General features: G+C 36.5%; 1 protein-coding gene across 1 annotated transcript in view; it reads right to left on the bottom strand.

The window, feature by feature from the left end:
- Positions 1-412: 412 nt before the first annotated feature.
- Positions 413-18,193, bottom strand: part of RBM44 (RNA binding motif protein 44) — a 43,952-nt gene continuing 26,171 nt past the window's right edge. The window contains exons 7-12 of the mRNA XM_055379877.2: positions 15,843-15,922; positions 15,669-15,739; positions 13,670-13,955; positions 9,045-9,190; positions 8,764-8,909; positions 413-1,377 (exon numbers count right to left, since the gene is read on the bottom strand). Coding sequence (XP_055235852.1) covers positions 8,786-8,909; positions 9,045-9,190; positions 13,670-13,955; positions 15,669-15,739; positions 15,843-15,922 — 707 coding nt within the window. The 3' untranslated portion in view covers positions 413-1,377; positions 8,764-8,785. The remainder of the gene's footprint in view (positions 1,378-8,763; positions 8,910-9,044; positions 9,191-13,669; positions 13,956-15,668; positions 15,740-15,842; positions 15,923-18,193) is intronic.

Genomic DNA, 18,193 nt, shown 5'->3' with positions numbered 1-18,193 from the left:
AAAGGTAGAACAAGGGATACTAAAGACTGGGAAGGGGAAGATAGGGAGAGATTTGTTTAAGGATACAAAATCACAGCTACATAGGAGGAATGAGTTCTAGCTTTCTGTACCACTATAGGATGGCTATAGTTAACAATAATATATAATTTCACATAGCTACAAGTGGGATATTGAATGTTCCCAAGACAAACAAATGATAAATGTTTGAGATGATAAATACGCTAACTACTCTGATTTGATTAAAATGCATTATGTATATGAAAACATTACTACGTGCCCCATGAATATGTACAACTACTATCTGGCAATTAAAATAAATAAAATAAAATAAATAAAGAATATTCGTTATTCTGGAAAAACAAAAAAGAAAATGCCACTGAACCTGAAGAAAGCATTAAATTCACAGTGGTACTAAAGATTAGATGCCTTTATTAAATATAAATACATCAAATATAAACGTTAAAGGGCTAATTTTTAGTCAAGTAAAACCAACTACACATTGAATGCTATAAACATTTAAAACATTTAAAGAAAATGCAGACTTAAATGTTAATCTTACTATTAATAAAAATGCAACTTAAATATTATATTACTTTTAAAAAGTAAGCAATTAAAGAACTATCTATTCTATATTTCTATCAGATAAGGTATAAAATTAGCCTTTGAAAATTGTTCTAACAATACAACAAAACTTCTCACAAAATGAATGCAAGCACTACAGGGAACACTGGAATTTAAGTACTTTACCAAAGCACATACAAGTTTACCCTTCCCAGGGAAAGCTAACATACCTGAATGTTTTATACTGAAGTCATAAAAATGCATGAAATGTATCATGACAGTAATTTAATTATCTTGGAAGCCTGAAAGCATACACATTCCAAAATGTTGCATGATACTGAACGTATCTATACAGTTTATTTATCTGTTATCCTATAATCCAATGTAAGAGTCTTAAGACAAAGTTCAGGTAAATTACATTTTTTATGTATGGAAATCATTTCACAAACATTGATGTAACAACAAACCTCCTTCTTGGTCAATACATTTTAAAAGTGACTTAATAAAAGTTTTTAAAATGGACAAGACAATTTCTTTAGATCACAAATATGCATCTTAATGTTCTAAGTAACAAAATTGAAATAAAAAAATTTAAAAACTTATTAAAATTATATTTTAACTTTAAATATATAGAGAAGATCTTAATATTGTATAGACAACTGTTGCTAGATTTTAAAGGAGGGATATAAAGTAGAATATTTTAACAGCTTAGCCCATTTATAAAGCCTATTTAATTACATCATCTTGTTATTACTACTTTTTCCTAAGTGCTGTAGAACATTCTCTGAAGGAGGAAACACACTTTCCAAGGAAGTTCTAGAATCAAAAGAAAGGAGAAATCAACAATGATTGTTGAGTATCTTTTGTTAAGTACATTCCTAGACACTTGATTGTTTCTAATGGTACTAGAATATCTTTTAACAAATTTCATTTTTCTTACATCATGGATAGTGAGAATTGCAATTAATTTTTGTGTCTTGTCTTTGTATCTAGCAATCATTTTAACTCTAATATTTCTTTCACATGCCTCTCATTTTATTTTATTTTAATAAAGAAAAATAAGATATTTTATTTTAAACTTCTGTTTTAGTTTCAGGGGCATATGTGCAGGTTCGTTATATTGATATAGATAAATTACATGTTGCGGGGTTTAGTGTATAGATTATTTCATCATCCAGGTAATAAGCGTGGTACCAGATAGGTAGTTTTTTGATCCTCACCCTCCTCCTACCATCTACCGTTAAGTAGGCTGCAGTGTCTGCTGTTCCCTTCTTTGTCCATGTGTACTCAAAGTTTAGCTGCCATTTATAAGTAAGAACACGTGGTATTTGGTTTTCTGTTCCTGCATTAGTTTGCTTAGGATAACGGCCTCTAGCTCCATCCATACTGCTGCAAAGCACATCATCTCATTCTTTTTTATGGCTGCATAGTACTCCATGGTATATACATACACTTATCTTTATCCAGTCTACCACGGATGGGCATTTAGGTTGATTTCATGTCTCTGCTATTGTGAATAGTGCTGTGATAAATATACACATGGATGTGTCTTTATGGTACAATGATTTACATTCCTTTGGGCATATACTCAACAATGGGATTGCTGGCCCGAATGGTAGTTCTGTTTTAAGTTCTTTGAGAAATCACCAAACTGCTTTCCACAATGACTGAACTAATTTACATTCCCACCAACAGTGCACAGGCATTCCCTTTTCTCTACAACCTTGTTAGCATCTGTTATTTTTTGACTTTATTTAGTAATAGCCATTCTGGGTGGTATAAGACGGTATCTTGTGGTTTTGACTTGCATTTCTCCAATGATTAGTGATACTGAGCATTTTTTCATATGCTTGTTGGCCATGTGAATGTATTCTTTTGAGACAAATGTCTGTTCATGTCCTTCACCCATTTTTTAATGGGGTTATTTTTTTCTTGTTAATTTAAGTTCTTTACAGATTCTGGATATTAGACCTTTGTCAGATACATAGTTTGCAAATATTTTCTCATATTCTGTGGGTTATCTGTTTACTCTGTTGGTAGTTTGTTTTGCTGTGCACAAGCTGTTTAGTTTAATTAGGTCCCATTTGTCAATTTTTGTTTTTGTTGTAATTGCTTTTGGCATCTTTATCATGAAATCTTGGCCAGAATGTAATTGTCCTACTGTCCAGAATGGTAATTCTTAGGTTTTCTTCAAGGGTTTTTATAAGTTTTAGGCTGTACACTTAAGTCTTTAATCCACGTTGAGTTGATTTTTGTATGTGGTATAAGGAAGGGGTCTAGTTTCAGTCTTCTGCATATGGCTAACCAGTTATCCCAGCACCATTTATTGAATAGGGAGTCCTCTCTCCATTGCTTGTTTTTGTTGACTTCGTTGAAGATCAGATTGTTACAAGTGTGCATTATTTTCTGAGTTTTCTATTCTGTTCCATTGGTCTATGTGCCGTGTGCCCTTTTTTTTTTTTTTGAGATAGAGTCTTGCTCTATCACCCAGACTGGAGTGCAGTGGTGTAATCTCAGCTCACTGAAACTTCTGCCTCCCAGGCTCAAGGGATCCTTCACTTCAGCCTCCTGAGTAGCTAGGACTATAGGTATATGCTATCATGCTCAGCTAATTTTCGTATTTTTTGTGGAGATGGGGTTTCACCATGTTGCCCAGGCTGGTTTTGAATTCCTGGCCTCAAGCGATTTGCCTGCCTCCCAAAGTGTTGGGATTACTGGCGTGAGCCACCCCCTCCCCAGCCTATTCTGGGTATTAACACCTTATCAGATATATGATTTATAAATATTTTCTCATTCTATGGGCTGCCTTTTCACTCTTTTGATAGTGTCCTTTGATGTTCAAGTTCTTGATTTTGATGAAGTCTAATATATGTATCTTCTTTTGTTGTCCATGCTTTTGTTGTCATATCCAAATCAGTGCTAAATCCAATACTGCAAAAGTTTTCCACCGTTTTCTTCTAAGAGTTTTATAATTTTAACTCATGTTTAAATTGTTGATTCATTTTAGTTGATTTTTGGATATGGTGTAAGGTAAAGGTCCAACTTCACTTTCTGCATGCTTTTGAAAATTGTTCTTTTAGGGGCTGGGTGCAGTGGCTCATGCCTGTAATCCTAGCACTTTGGGAGGCCGAGGCGGGCGGATCACAAGGTCAATAGATTGAGACCACCCTGGCCAACATGGTGAAACCCTGTCTCTACTAAAAACACAAAAATTAGATGGACGTGTTGGCGCGTGACTGTAGTCTCAGCTACTTGGGAGGCTGAGGCAGAATCGCTTGAACCTGGGAAGTGGAGGTTGCAGTGAGCTGAGATCGTGCCACTGTACTCCAGCCTGGGCGACTGAGTGACTCCGTCTCAAAACAAAAAACAAAAACAAACAAACCCCTCCCCCCACCCAAAAAAAGAAAATTGTTCTTTTAGTAGTTGCCCCCAGATTTACAACATGGATTCTTTGTTCTGATATCAACTGGCACATACGTAGAAAAAGAGTTTAAGTAGCAGGCCTGAGACTGCCATCCTTAGAAAGACCTGCTTGCAAGGTTGGCCCCTGGCTGGTATCTAGGAACTTGGGATTTTGGGGTGGGGGTTCCCACCATTTCCAGAAATGATGAGTGCCTCACTATACTAAAACTGCTATACAAACAATGTGATTTATGTTGAATTGCTGCTCCCTGACAGCCTGGAGCTACAGTATGTGCTAGGCAGAGGGCAACTACATGACCCACCCCCAGTAAAATCCTTGGGCACTAAGTCTTTAATGAGCTTCCCTGGTAGACAACATTTTATAGGTGTCACAATTCATTGAAATTAAGCACATCTTGTGTGATTCCACTGGAAAAGGACTTTTGGAACCCTGTTTCCTCCAGACTTCACCTTATGTATCTTTTCCCTTTGCTGATTTTGCTTCATATTTTGTTACTGTAATAAATCATAGCCATGAATACATCTATATACTGAGTTATGTGAGTCCTCCTAGCATATAATGAAGCTTGGGGTGGTCTTGAGTACCCCCAACACAGAATATCTTACTCTCTTCCCAAACTGCAAGGTGTTTAGTAAGAATACTTAATCCCCTCTCAACTTATGTATTAGTATTTTCATGTATTTTAATTATATTAGGACCTATAAAACATCATTATTTTTGTTTTCTACGGCCAATATTGATTGAGACCTACCACATATTTAATCTTCGTTGATCTTCATGTCTCCTGTACCTCTGACCTTTCATTTAAAATCACTTTTTTCCCAGAGAACATTCTGGTATTTTCTTTAGAGTAGGGCTTCTTCTAAAGTAACAAATTATCTTAGTTTTTTTATTTGCATGATAATTAGTTATTTTACATTTATTTTTGAAGGCTCTTTTCCTGGAGAATTATTTGGTGACTTCTGTTGAGAGTCAGCTGTGAATCTAACTGTTGCACTCTTAAGGTAAACTTTCTCCCCCCAGCTGCTTTATAGTTCTTATAGGCTTTAATTTTTCAAGCAGTTTTTCTCTGATGTACTCATGTCATGATGAAGGCTGGAGTGGCTGTGGCAACTTCTTAAAATAAGACAACAATGAAGTTTGCTGCATCAACTGACTCTTTCATTCACAAAAGATTTCTCTGTAGCTTGAGATTCTGTATGATAGCATTTTACCCAGAGTAGGACTTCTTTCAAAATTGGAGTCAATTTCCTTAAACTTTTTTTTAAACACCCTCAAACTTTGCCACTGCTTTATCACCTAAGTTTATGTACTATTCCAAATCCTCTGTTGTTATTTCAACAATGTTCACAGCATGTTCACCAGTAGTAGACTGCATCTCAAGAAAGCATTTTCTGGGCTGGGAACAGTGGCTCACACCTGTAATTCCAGCACTTTGGGAGGCTGAGTGGGAGAAACGCTTGAGGCCAGAAGTTTGAGACCAGCCTGGGAAAAATAACAAGATCCCATCTCTACAAAAATAACAAATAATAAAAAAAGAAAGCACTTTCTTTGCTTATCCACAATAAGGAACTTCTCATCTATTCAAATTTTATCATGAGGTTGCAGCAATTCAGTCACATCTTCAGGCTCCACTTCTAATTTGAATTGTCTTGCTATGTCTACCACATCAGCAGTTACTTCCTCCACTGAAGTCTTGAACCCCTTAAAGTCATCCATGAGTTGCATTCAACTTCTTCCAAACTCTTGTGAATATTGATATTTTTACCTCCTCTCATGAATAATAAATATTCTTAATGGCATCTAGAATGGTGACTCCTTTCCATAAAGTTTTCAATTTACTTTGTCCAGATCCATTAGAGAATCAGCTATGACAGCTATAACCTTATGAAATGTATTTCTTAAATATTTAAGACTTGAGTCAAAATTACTCCTTGATCCATAGGCTGCAGAATGGATGTTGTGTTAGCAGGCATAAAAAAAAACCCATTAATTTCCTTCTACATCTCCATCAGAGTTCTTGGTGACTAAGTGCATTGTCAATGAGCAATAGTATTTTGAAAGAAATTTTTTTTTTTTCTGAGTAGTAGGTCTCAATGGTGAGCTTAAAAGATTCAGTAAACCAGCCTGGGTAACATGGTAAGACCCAACCTCTAAAACAAACAAACAAACAACATTATCCTGGCATGGTGGTATGTGCCTCTAATCCCAGCTACTGAGGGAGGCTGAGTCATGAGGACTGCTTGAGTCCAGGGATTCAGTAAACTATGCTGCAGGCTGGGCTCAGTGGCTCATGCCTGTAATCCCTAGCACTTTGGGAGGCTAAAGTGGGAGAACTGCTTAAGGCCAGGAATATGAGACCAGCCTGGGCAACATAGGTGAGACCCTGTCTCTACAAAAGGTTTAAAATTTTTTTTTTTTTTGAGACGGAGTCTCGCTCGGTCGCCAGGCTGTAGTGCAGTGGTGCGATCTCAGCTCACTGCAACCTCTGCCTCCCAGCTTCACGTGATTCTCTTGCCTCAGCCTCCCGAATAGCTGGGACTATAGGTGCACGCCACCACGCCCAGCTAATTTTTGTATTTTTAGTAGAGACGGGGTTTCACCATGTTGGCCAGGATGGTCTCGATCTCTTGACCTTGTGATCCACCCGCCTTGGCCTCCCAAAGTGCTGGGATTACAGGTGTGAGCCACTGTGCCCGGCTGAAAGGTTGAAATTTAAAAAGAAAGTAGCAGGGTATGGTGGCATGCACCTACTGTAGTTCTAGCACTTAGGAGACTGACGCAGGAGGATCTTTTGAGTCCAGGAGTTTAGGGTTGCAGTGAGCTATGATTGTGTCACTGCACTCCAGCCTAGGTGATAGCAAGACCCTATCTCTAAAAAAGAACAAAACCCAAAAAACCTCCATGCTATAAACAGATGTGTTGTCATCCAGGCTTTGTTGTTCCATTCACAGAGTGGAGGCAGAGTAGATTTAGTGTAATTCCTAAGGGCCCTTGAATTTTCAGAATGGTAAATGAGCATCAGCTTGAACTTAAAGTCAACAGCTGCATTAGCCCCTAACAAGAGAGCGTGCCTGTCCTTTGAAGCTAGGAATTGACTTTTCCTCTCAAGCTGTGAAAGTCCCAGATGGCATCTTCTTTCAGTAGATGGCTGTTTCTTCTACACTGAAAATCTGCTGTTTAGTGTGGCTACTGTGATCAATTATCTAACCTAGATCTTCTGGGCATCTTGCTACAGCTTCTACATCAGCATTTGCTGCTTCACATTGCACTTTTGTTAGAAAGACGACTTCTTAGAATGATACATTGGACTTTGGGGACTGAGGGAAAGGGTGGGAGTGGGGTGAAGGATAGAAGACTATATGTTGGGTATAGTGTACACTGCTCAGGGCTTGGGCGATGGGTGCATCAAAATCTCAGGAAAAAAAAAAAAGATGGCTTATTTCTTTAAACCTCATAAACTAACCAACCCTCTGTTAGCTTCACACTTTTCTTCCTCAGCTTCCTCCCCTCTCTCATCACCTTCAAATAATGGAAAAGAGGTCCTTGCTCTGAATTAGGCTTTGGCTTAAGGCAATGTTGTGGCTGCTATGATCTTCTACATAGACTACTAAAATTTTCACCATATCAGCAATAAGGTTGTTTCACTTTGTTATCATTCTCGTGTCCACTGGAGTAGCACTTGTAATCCCATCAATAACTTTTCCTCATTGGCTTCACAACAATGAACCACGTGGCTAACTGGTACAAAAGGCCCAGTTTTCAGCCTGTCTTGGCTTTTGACATGCCTTCCTCACTAAGCTTAATCATTTCTAGCTTTCGATTTAAAGTGAGCTCTTTCTTTTACTTAAGAGTCATTTAATGTGACTCTTTCTTCCCCTGGAATACTTACAGGCCATTGTAGAGTTATTGGTTGGCCTAATTTCAATATTGTGTCTCAAGGAATAGGGAAGACCAAAGAGAGGGAAAGAGATGGGGAAACAGCCAGTGAGTGGAGTCGTCAGAACACACACATTTATAAAATTTGCTGTTTTATATGGGTGCAGTTCAAAGTGCCCCAAAATAATTACAATAGTAACAAAGATCACTGATCACAATTGCCATACAGGCGTCACAAAAAAGTTTGAAATGTTGTATGAATTACCAAAATGTGACACAGACACAAAGTGGGTAAACACTGTTGGAAAAATGGCGCTGATAGACTTGCTTGATGCAGGGTTGCCACAGACCTTCGGTATGTAAAAATTGCAGTATCTGCGACTACTGAGGGTAGATAATACAAGACAATGCAGCTTCCATCTTGCTCTCTCTCTCTCTTGCTTAGGGGAAGCCAGCTGCCATGATGCAAAGACATTTGAAGAGCCTTATGGAAGGGCCTATGTGGTAAGGAACTGAGGCCTCTTGCCAACACACATGTGAATGAGCCTCCTGAGAAGCAGATCCTCTGGTCTCAGGGAAGCCTCTGAATGACTACAGTCCAGGCCAACATCTTGACTGCAACATGAAAAACCCTGAGCTAAAACTACACGGCTAAGTCACTCCTGAATCCTGATCTGCAAACTGTGAGTTTATGAGTGTTGTTTAAGCCAGTCAATTTTAGGGTAATTAGTTTTGCATTAGTAGTTAACTAATTACAGTATGCTTGTTTTAAAATTTCATATTATTTTGTGATTATATTATTATTTTAAATTTAATGTTTTTTATGTAAAAAGAAAATGAAATCAATAGCTTATAAATTTTAAGTAATATTCAAATATGAAAGAATATGATTACTTTACCTCTTTATTGTTTTTTGAATTCCTAACTGGAAGCAGAGTTTTTCAGAAGAGATGAAGTCATCTCCACGATAGTAGTAATAGATAAGCCATTCAGAAAACCTTTATGTCTTATTCTCACTTCCTGAAGTGCATTTATAATATGGTCTCTATGAAAAAGGAAAACATACATGAGTATTTGTCTTTTCCAAAGGAATACATTCTGAATATATCTAAGTTATTAACTTGAACTATATTTTTACACAGAAGTTTTAAAGCAGTTAAAATATAATTTTGGTTATTACCTGCTGACTTCTGGATGCAGTTCAGCCAGTCTCTTTATGATCTTGGTAAAGCTACGAAGGTTCAATGTATTTGGAGGTATGAATTGAACGGGTGTATCAGGTAATAATTTAGCAGATTCAGTCTGCTTACAATTCTTCTTGACACCCTAAATAAGCATTTAAAAAGTTTTCTTAAAATCAGTAAGGATCATTACATAAAGATAATACCGCTTATTCAACAATAATATATTTGAAAATTAAAATAATAAAATAAAAATTCCTTAAAAATTTACTTTAACTTGGGATTGTTTGTACCAATTGCATTTACTTGAGCTGTGTTTCAGGGCCATGTAGTACAAAATGTACCCAACATTTTTTCTTACTGATAAACTATAGGAGGCTATGTCTAAATAAGGCTTTCTCAACCAGATTCCTCATCTGAACCATAGAACACAGAAAATGATGTAACTACTTTCTCAATTCTCTCAAAGATAGGACATAACTAGTTTCATTTTGGATGCAGAGGAGAGAGATTCATTCATTAAATAAATGTTTTAGGCTTAGGGCATTAAGGCTTAATTCTCTTAATCAACCTAAGAAAGGCTACACAGTAACTAGAGATATTTTACATTGTATTTACTATATGCTGTATGTAATGAATACAAATTGTATGCCCAGAAGTGCACTATATGCTGTGGGGGAAAAACTATAGTGATATAAAACAGAACACTCTATTGCGAAGAGACAAAATTAAAATGACCAGTTAGTTACTGTTAACACTGCAAGTAAGCTATAAATTGTAGAAAACCACTGTAAATCCCATAAAAGTTCAACAAAGGAAGGACTCAGACTTTAAAGCCTCGATGAAAAGTCAGGGCAAGACACATGATATACTGGACCTTTCACATCAGAACACTATCTTTCACTTGCTTGTTTATTGCCTTATCTCCCTCACTAGATTTTAGCTCCTTAAGAGTACAGATTTTTGTCTGTTTTGTTCATTGTTGCTTTCCCAGTGCCTAGAATAGTGTACACAGTTGGTATGTAATAACTATTTGTTTAATAAATAAAAAGTTTGGGATACAATAGTTTAAGTGACAGTTGAAGTTAAGTGCTCTCCAAGAAAGAAGCCAAATTATTGGTAAGTAATAACAACAACAGCTAATATTTTCTGGGTACATCTTCCATGGTAGGCACCGTTCTAAAAGTTTTTCTGTATTAAGCTTATTTAAGCTCATCAACATTTGTGAGGTAATGGCTCTCATCTCCATTTTAAGATAAGGAAGCTCAGAAATGGAAAGGTTAGATTAGTTTTCCAGAGTCACATGGTGAGTAAGTGGCAGAGCCAGGTTATGAATCGAAGAGTTTTTATTAATCACCACGATTCTGCTTCTCATTGTAGACAATCAATATTTTCTAAATGAATAGAATAAATAACAATGTTGAGAATCAGAAAAAGAACAAGGGAACAAGAAATTGCCAGAAAGGAAAGAGAACTTGGAGTGTAGTTTAACAAAGATGGTTACAGGAGCTTCCCTATCCACATACTCCTACCAAAAGCCTGTACGGCCCTCTTTATAACGTCTCTCTCCCAACCCCATGGCCCACTGCCACAGCTGACAGGACCAAGAGTGTTGCTGCCTGAGCTAATGAACATCAAAATCACAGCCTGGATCAATTCAATTTCCTGTCGAAAGCATGTGGAATTAGCAGGGTGTGGTGGCTCACACCTGTAATCCCAGCACTTTGGGAGGCCAAGGTGGAAGGATCACTTGAGGACAGGAGTTTGAGACCAGCCTGGGCAACATAGGACGACCTGGTCTCTACAGAAAAATACAAAAATTAGCTGGGCATGATGACACACCTGCAGTCCCAGCTACTTGGGAGGCTGAGGTGGGAGGATTGCTTGAGCCCAGGACTTCAAGGCTACAGTGAGCTGTGGTTGTGCCACTGCACCCCAGCCTGGGTGACAGAGAGAGATCCTGTCTCAAAAAAAAAAAAGACTGAAATTAGAACATGAAGCAAATGAATTACTCAAATCACAGGGACTTGAATTGAAAATACAGAGTTAGAATCAAGCAAAACAAAGCCGAATGGGGGAAGAAAGCAGTCATGAGCAGAGAAAAGCAGTCTGTAGAGAGAGGGGAATAAGGGGAATGAACACAGGGAGAGCAGAGGCAGGAGACCACATGTGCTACACGAGAGAAGAAAGGGAGAGCCACAGTTCCCAAACCTCCAGCTCAGGGCCCCACGCAGCTTCACTGCACTTTATTTCCTTCCTTCCTGCTGTAGATTGAGGCTATGTACCAAACAAATCAATCCCACACATGAAGGGTCACTGAGATGAAAGGAAAAGTTTCAAGAAAGGGATGAACAGTGTCAAACAGGTAAAGTAGTAAAGAGGAAGGCAGATGAGGGAAAGACAAATAAAAGGTCACTAGCGCCTTATGAAAAGGGCCGTTGAGGTAAAATTTTAGAGACTGAAGTCAGATTATCAGGACAAAAGAGAAGCAAAGAAACAGACATTGAATATAACCTACTTGATTGAGAAGTTTGGCAATAAAAACATAGGATAGGCTGGGTGTGGTGGCTCAGGCCAGTAATCCCAGCATTTTGGGAGGCCGAGGTGAGCAGATGACTTGAGGTCAGGAATTCAAGATGAGCCTGGCCAACATGGTGAAACCCCATGTGTACTAAAAACACACAAAAATTAGCCAGGCAAGGTAGTAGGTTCTTATAATCTCAGCTACTCAGGAGGCTGAGGCAGGAGAATTGCTTGAACCCAGGAAGCAGAAGTTGCAGTGAACTGAGATTGCGCCACTGCACTCCAGCCTGGGTGACAGAATGAGACTCTGTCTCAAAAAAACAAAACAAAACAAAACAAACAAAAACAAAAACAACCCCCCCCCCCCAAAAAAAAAGGACAAATAAGGATGGTAAAGTTAAAGGAATGCAAAGTCAAGTGAAAATCCTGTCAGGATTAGGAAGGGCTGTGCCTGACTTCGAGTACAGGCGAAGGTCTGTGAGTGGAAGTGGAGTTGCTAATAGTATAGAAAAGGAATGGGATAACTCCAGGAATGAGGAAAGGACTGGATAAAGGACACAGTTAGAAGAGATCCCTTTATCTTATTAAGGGAAAAAATTAGATACATTTATTCAACAAGTATTTATTCTTGTGCTGATCTATGGATTCAGAATAATCCCAGCAAAAATCCAAGTAGGATTTTTTTTTGTAGATAGGTGAATTATAAAAGTATACAGCAAGGCAAAGAGACTAAATAGCTACAATAACTCTGAAAAAGAATAAAGTTAGAGGACTCATCCCACCTGATTTCAAAACTTACTATGAAGCTACAGTAATGAAGACAGTGTACTATGGGTGGAAAGAGACAGTTCAACGAAACAGTTCCAGTCTAAAAACAGACTCACACAAACATGGTCAATTGATTTTTGACCAAGGTGCAAAGGTAATTCAACAGAAATAGGATCATCTTTTTAACAAATGATGCTGGAACTATTCCATATGCAAAACAGAAACAAATGCAAATAAACAATAATTACCTCAACAAATACCTGAAACAATATATAAAAATTAACTCAAAATCTCTGTGACCTTGGATTATGCTAAGATTTCTTAGCTTCAACACTAAAAGCATACATTATAAATGAAAAAAATTAATAAATTATACTTCATAAATACTAAAAAAATCCCTGTTCTGAGAAAGACTCTGTTAAGGGAATGAAAAGACAAGGCACGAAGTGAGAAAAATTATTTGCAAATCACCTATCTGGTAAAGGACTTAAAATCAGAATATTAAAAAATCAAAATTCAATAATAAAATAAACTGAATAAAAATGGACACAACATAAGCAGGAATAAAATGCCAGTATACACAACAACATGGATCAATCTCAAATGCATTCAGGGAAAGAAGCCAGGCTAACAGGGCTATATAGTATAATTTCATTTATATAACATTCTGAAAAAGGTCAAGTTTTAAGAATAGGAAACAGATCAGAGCACAAGATAATTTTTTGGAGTGATGGAACTGTCTGAATCTTGATTATGGTGGTGGTGACTTGCCTATATGCATTTGTCTAAAGCTATAGGCACCAAAAAGTATTGAATTTTACTGTGCGTAATTTTTTAAAAAAAATCTGTGGAATGCCTATGGGACTCCAGGCAATTTGCTGAGCAGTGGAGAGAAAAGACTGAACAAGGCAAACTTTACCACTTTTCACAGGGTGTTTACCTCCATAAGAGAGACATGAGAATATATGAAAATACAATGACTACATTTTATGGTTTTAACAATTATGAGATAAAGTTAGCTACGAAAGAAAAATAAAGATGAAATTATAATTAATTACTTATAGAGTAGTAATAAAAAGACTGCGAAAGATTGGCAAAGAGCCTAGTTAAAACGAGTTTTTCGTTAGCTTGGTCTACAAAGATCTAGATTTCCCCCCAGGAACAACTGGAGTTGTACAAAAGCAGGTTGAGGTGGATTCAAGGTTAAAAACAATTCAGATTAATGCTGTCATTCCCATTTCAAGACTGCATATTGAAGTTATTTATTCTACAAAGCTACTTACAGCAATATGACGTACAAAGACCATTTAAGGGATCTATTAAAAACACTAACCTGGTCGGAAGGGAAAACCTCACTGTCTTGCTCAGAACCCAGCTGCCGTGGCCTAGTTCTGGGCAATCTAGAAATGGAGAATTCCGAGTGGATTTGTTTGTTGGTGCTTTTCTCTAAATTATTCGAACTAATTCTATTCCCATTTTTGGAGGAAAGTGGTGATGTATATTCTCCAAGAATTTTAACAGGCCACACATTTACTGACTTTCCATTTATTTCTATCCCATTCATTTCTTTCACAGCTATCTTTGCATCGCTGTTTTTTGTAAAAGCAAGAGATGCATATCTAAAACATAAGAGCAGAAAACCAAAAGGTTGTTAATGACTTCAAATTACATCAAACTTAATTTTGCAACTACTGATGCAAATACATTTTTCACAAGAGTAACTGCTTTTAAAAATAAAAAGGTTGCTGTACTTACCTTGGGATTAAGAAGAATATTTATTTAGGATAACTAAATAAAAACCAAGTTAAAGATGGGAAATAGAAGAAAAGTATTTCTTACACATTATCTCCTATTAATTTCATATTAAAATCTAATGTAAAATATTTGCAAAGCTAATATATGATAGAGTTGCAGAGATTAGTGGTCTGGGGACAACTGGTTATCCATAACTTAAAAACCTAAAACTAATCCCTATGTATAAACGTAAACTTCAGATAACTTAAAGGCTTAAATGTGAGAGGCAAAATTTTAAATATTTAGCAGAATATGCAAAGGTGTATCTTTATGACCTTGTAGTGGGGAAATATACAGACAAAAACAAAGAGTTGGAAAATCTAATCAGAATTTTAATTATATATACAAGAAAGTTGGGCAATAGCTATTCCTATAAAATCATCAGCCCTAGACAGCGTCAATGGAAGGATATATACCAAATCCCAGGAAGAGTGGCTGTTTTCAAATGATGGGACTATGGATACATTTTTATAAACTCCTTGTAGTTTTGCATTTAATTGTACTTTCTAAATTTCAACACAGAATGCAAAATACTTCAAGTAAGAAAAAAACATAGTTTTAAAAAAGTATTCAACAAGATACTAAAAGAGTTTTCACATCAAGTAATAATCCTAGGATTACAATACTACTTTAATGAAATGTATTAACATCATATCAACAGGTCAAATAATTACAGCTGAACAATTATCTTACAATTATATGACTTCATTTAAGACACACATTTTTAATAAATTGCAACCCCAACTACAAATAGGATCCTTTCTTAATTGATAAAAATTTTATATCTGAAATAAACAGCTATCACTTTTAATAATGAAACAGTAAAAAAATTTCCATTAAGCTATCGCCATTGTTATTTAATACTTTTGAATGATCTGGCAATGTCACAAAACAGAAAGTAGCAACATACATACTCAAACTGACTACATGTAAATGAGGTAGCTGTCTACCTAAAATATATAAAAAGTGTCAACTAAAAAGTAATTGAAATCAGAAACAGTGAAATGAAATACAATTTTCTGAGCACCTACTATGTGCCAGGCTTTATTCCTAGTGTTTCACATATTTTACTTCTAACAGTTTCACAGCAATGCTGTGAAGTTAGTATTATTATCCTCACTTTATAGACAAAGAGGCTGAGGTACAGAAAGGTTAAGTAACTTGCCTAAATTTATTAACCAAGTTGTTGACAGAGCTGGGAATTGAACCGACGTTATCTATTTCTGGAAGCCGTTCTTTTACCTAATGTGCTCTACTTCCCCTATGAAGTGGCATGTAGCAAGATAAAGTATACAAAAATCAATAACTCTCCTGTATACCATTAACAAGTTATAAAGTATAATGAAAAAAAAGATCTGGTTAAGAACAGTATCAACTCAAGATTGCAGCTATTTGTCCATATGTCCCCTTTCCTGGCCTGTGAAACCCTGTGAGAATAACCCTTGACTTTATCACCACTGTGGCTGATATCTGGTATAGAACCTTTGGCAAACAGCAGACACATAATAATGCACATTGATTAAAGTTGGGAAACACACCTGTAATTAGTAGAATCATAAATTGAAATTTCAGAAACTTGGTATTTTTGGAAATGAGACCTTAAATCGGCCTAAAACAAGAGAAATAAAAGTTTGTGAAAGGTAGAAAAAAACAACAAATATGAACAACTAGTAAATTTGAAAATGAAGCTCAAAAAAATAATCCTGGTATACCTCAGATACTGAAGGGCAGAGGCCACCAACATGTATCAAATAACCTTTATCTCTTTGTGAGAGTTCAACATTCTTCATTTCTGCTTAGAGAAAAACATGTAACAGAAATGATCTTTATTGTACTGATATGTTTCAGAGAAAATGTGAACACTGTTAAATATTTTGTTTCCTTTCTACTAACCCAGAGTTTATTATAAAGTTATCAGCAACTATCAGCACTTCTAGACTGAGGACTAAGAGCCTGCAATATAGTTTTAAGATTTCTGGGCCTTAATCACATCATCTTAAAAACTAAAGAGGCTGGGTTAGTTAAGTCTCTTGTAGCTCAAAAATGGATAAATTACATCTAAACAAAGTAATCAATTACTGTAATTGTTGTCCCTCAGTATCCCTGGGGGACTGGTTCTAGGACACCCCAAGGATGCTCAAGTCCCTTACGTAAAATGGCACAGTATTTGCATATAACCTACACACATCCTTCTGTGTACTTTAAATCATCTCTAGATTAGTTATAATACCTAATACAATGTAAATACTTGTTATACTGTATTGTTTAGGGAATAATGAGCCTCCCAAAAAGTCTGTACAAGTTTAATACAGGCTTTTAAAAAATATTTTCAATCTGCAGTTGATTGTCTTTGTCTTTGGTTAAGAGAAGTGCTATCTAGAACAGTGGACACACACAGGATCTTAACTCCCTAGTGTTAATGCTGGCTAGAGCTAGTGGTCTGAGAGCTCTCATTATGCACATTCCGTTGCTGGGGAAACATCACACCAAGAAAACCTTTTAATTGGGCAAGGATCAATAGCAGGTATTATAATATATAGCTTGTAATAACGGTAAGGGCACACAAAAAAGGGGGGAGACAACTTGAGTTAGACAGCATGATTTTCCAAATTACAAATACTAGGATTATAGATAAATTTTTTTCTTGATAAAAAATTTCAAAATTCTTAAGAGTACGTTTTCATAGTCTCTATTGTGAAGAGAACCTGAAACCAAAAAGGATCCACCGAATAGAGATTCAAATTACTAGCAAATCCCATACCTGGCACATAGGAAGTACACAAATATTTGCTGAATAAATCCTTAAAGTAGCTTTTATTTATATGCTTTACAATTTTTATACAGTAATGGGAGATGTGGAAATTTTATTTTTTTCATTAAATAATAATAAATAATATATAAGAGTAGCCTAACACTTATCCAATGTTTCTGATGCTCCAGGCAATATGGCAAGCACTTTATACACATCACCTCATGTAATTCTCACAACCACGCCACAAGGTAGCTATTATTATTTTCATTTTACAGATAAGGATGCTGAGGTCTCAGGAGTTTAGGTCACAAATATAGTAAGTAGTGGTGCTGGAATCCAGGCAGAGTTTGTCATCTTAGGTAATAATACCTAACCTTCATTAACTTATTTTATTTGTTAATCTCTTTGAATAATGATGTATTCTATAGAGAAAACAGCAAAACCACCTACCTTTATATTTTTACACTGGAGTGAGGAGGGAATAATGAGCTACAGTACAGTAAAAAAGGGTAAATAAGAATCAGAAGACATACATTATACCCATCACCTCACCTTTCACTACTTCAACACAAAATAGCTAATGAATATCCAATGGGCTGCATGCCGTACCTGGCACTGGAGATAGGCAGTAAACAAAACACATAAAAATCCCTGAGCTCACTGAACTAATGAGAGGATGGGAAGGCAGTCAATATATCAAGTAAGCAAACCATACAGTATTGTGATACGTGACATGAAGAAAACTAATGCAAGGGAAGAAAAAACAGAATAAACTAGATGATATGGGGCTGGGTGCAGTGGCTCAGGCCTCTAATCCCAGCACTTCAGGAGGCTGAGGTGGGTGGATCACTTGAGATCAGGAGTTCAAGATCAGCCTGGCCAACCTGGTGAAACCCCGTCGCTACTAAAAATACAAAAATTAGCCAGGTGTGGTGGCGGGCACCTGTAAGCTGAGGCAGGAGAATCACTTGAACCCGGGAGGTGAAGGGTTGCAATGAGCCAAGATAGTGCCACCCACTCCAGCCTGGGTGACAGAGCGAGACTCTGTCTCAAAAAACAAACAAACAACAACAGCAAAACCCCAAAACTAGATGACATAATGCTATTTACTTTAAATTGTATATGTATATTAAATATATGCATAAGAAAATGCATAAAAATGGTCATTAAAATATTCATAGTGGTTACTGCAGGTTGGAGAAACCAGTTTTTAATTTTCCTATATTTTTAAATTTTATTAAAAAAACCATAATAAGCATTATTTAGACAAGCAGGAAAAAACAATAAAACCAATGCTGATATGGAAAATAA

The sequence above is a fragment of the Gorilla gorilla genome, chromosome 11 (assembly GCF_029281585.2).
Source record: "Gorilla gorilla gorilla isolate KB3781 chromosome 11, NHGRI_mGorGor1-v2.1_pri, whole genome shotgun sequence".
Lineage (NCBI taxonomy): Eukaryota > Metazoa > Chordata > Mammalia > Primates > Hominidae > Gorilla > Gorilla gorilla.
Note: the sequence above shows the minus strand (reverse complement) of the source record. Positions and strands in the feature narration are given on the sequence as shown.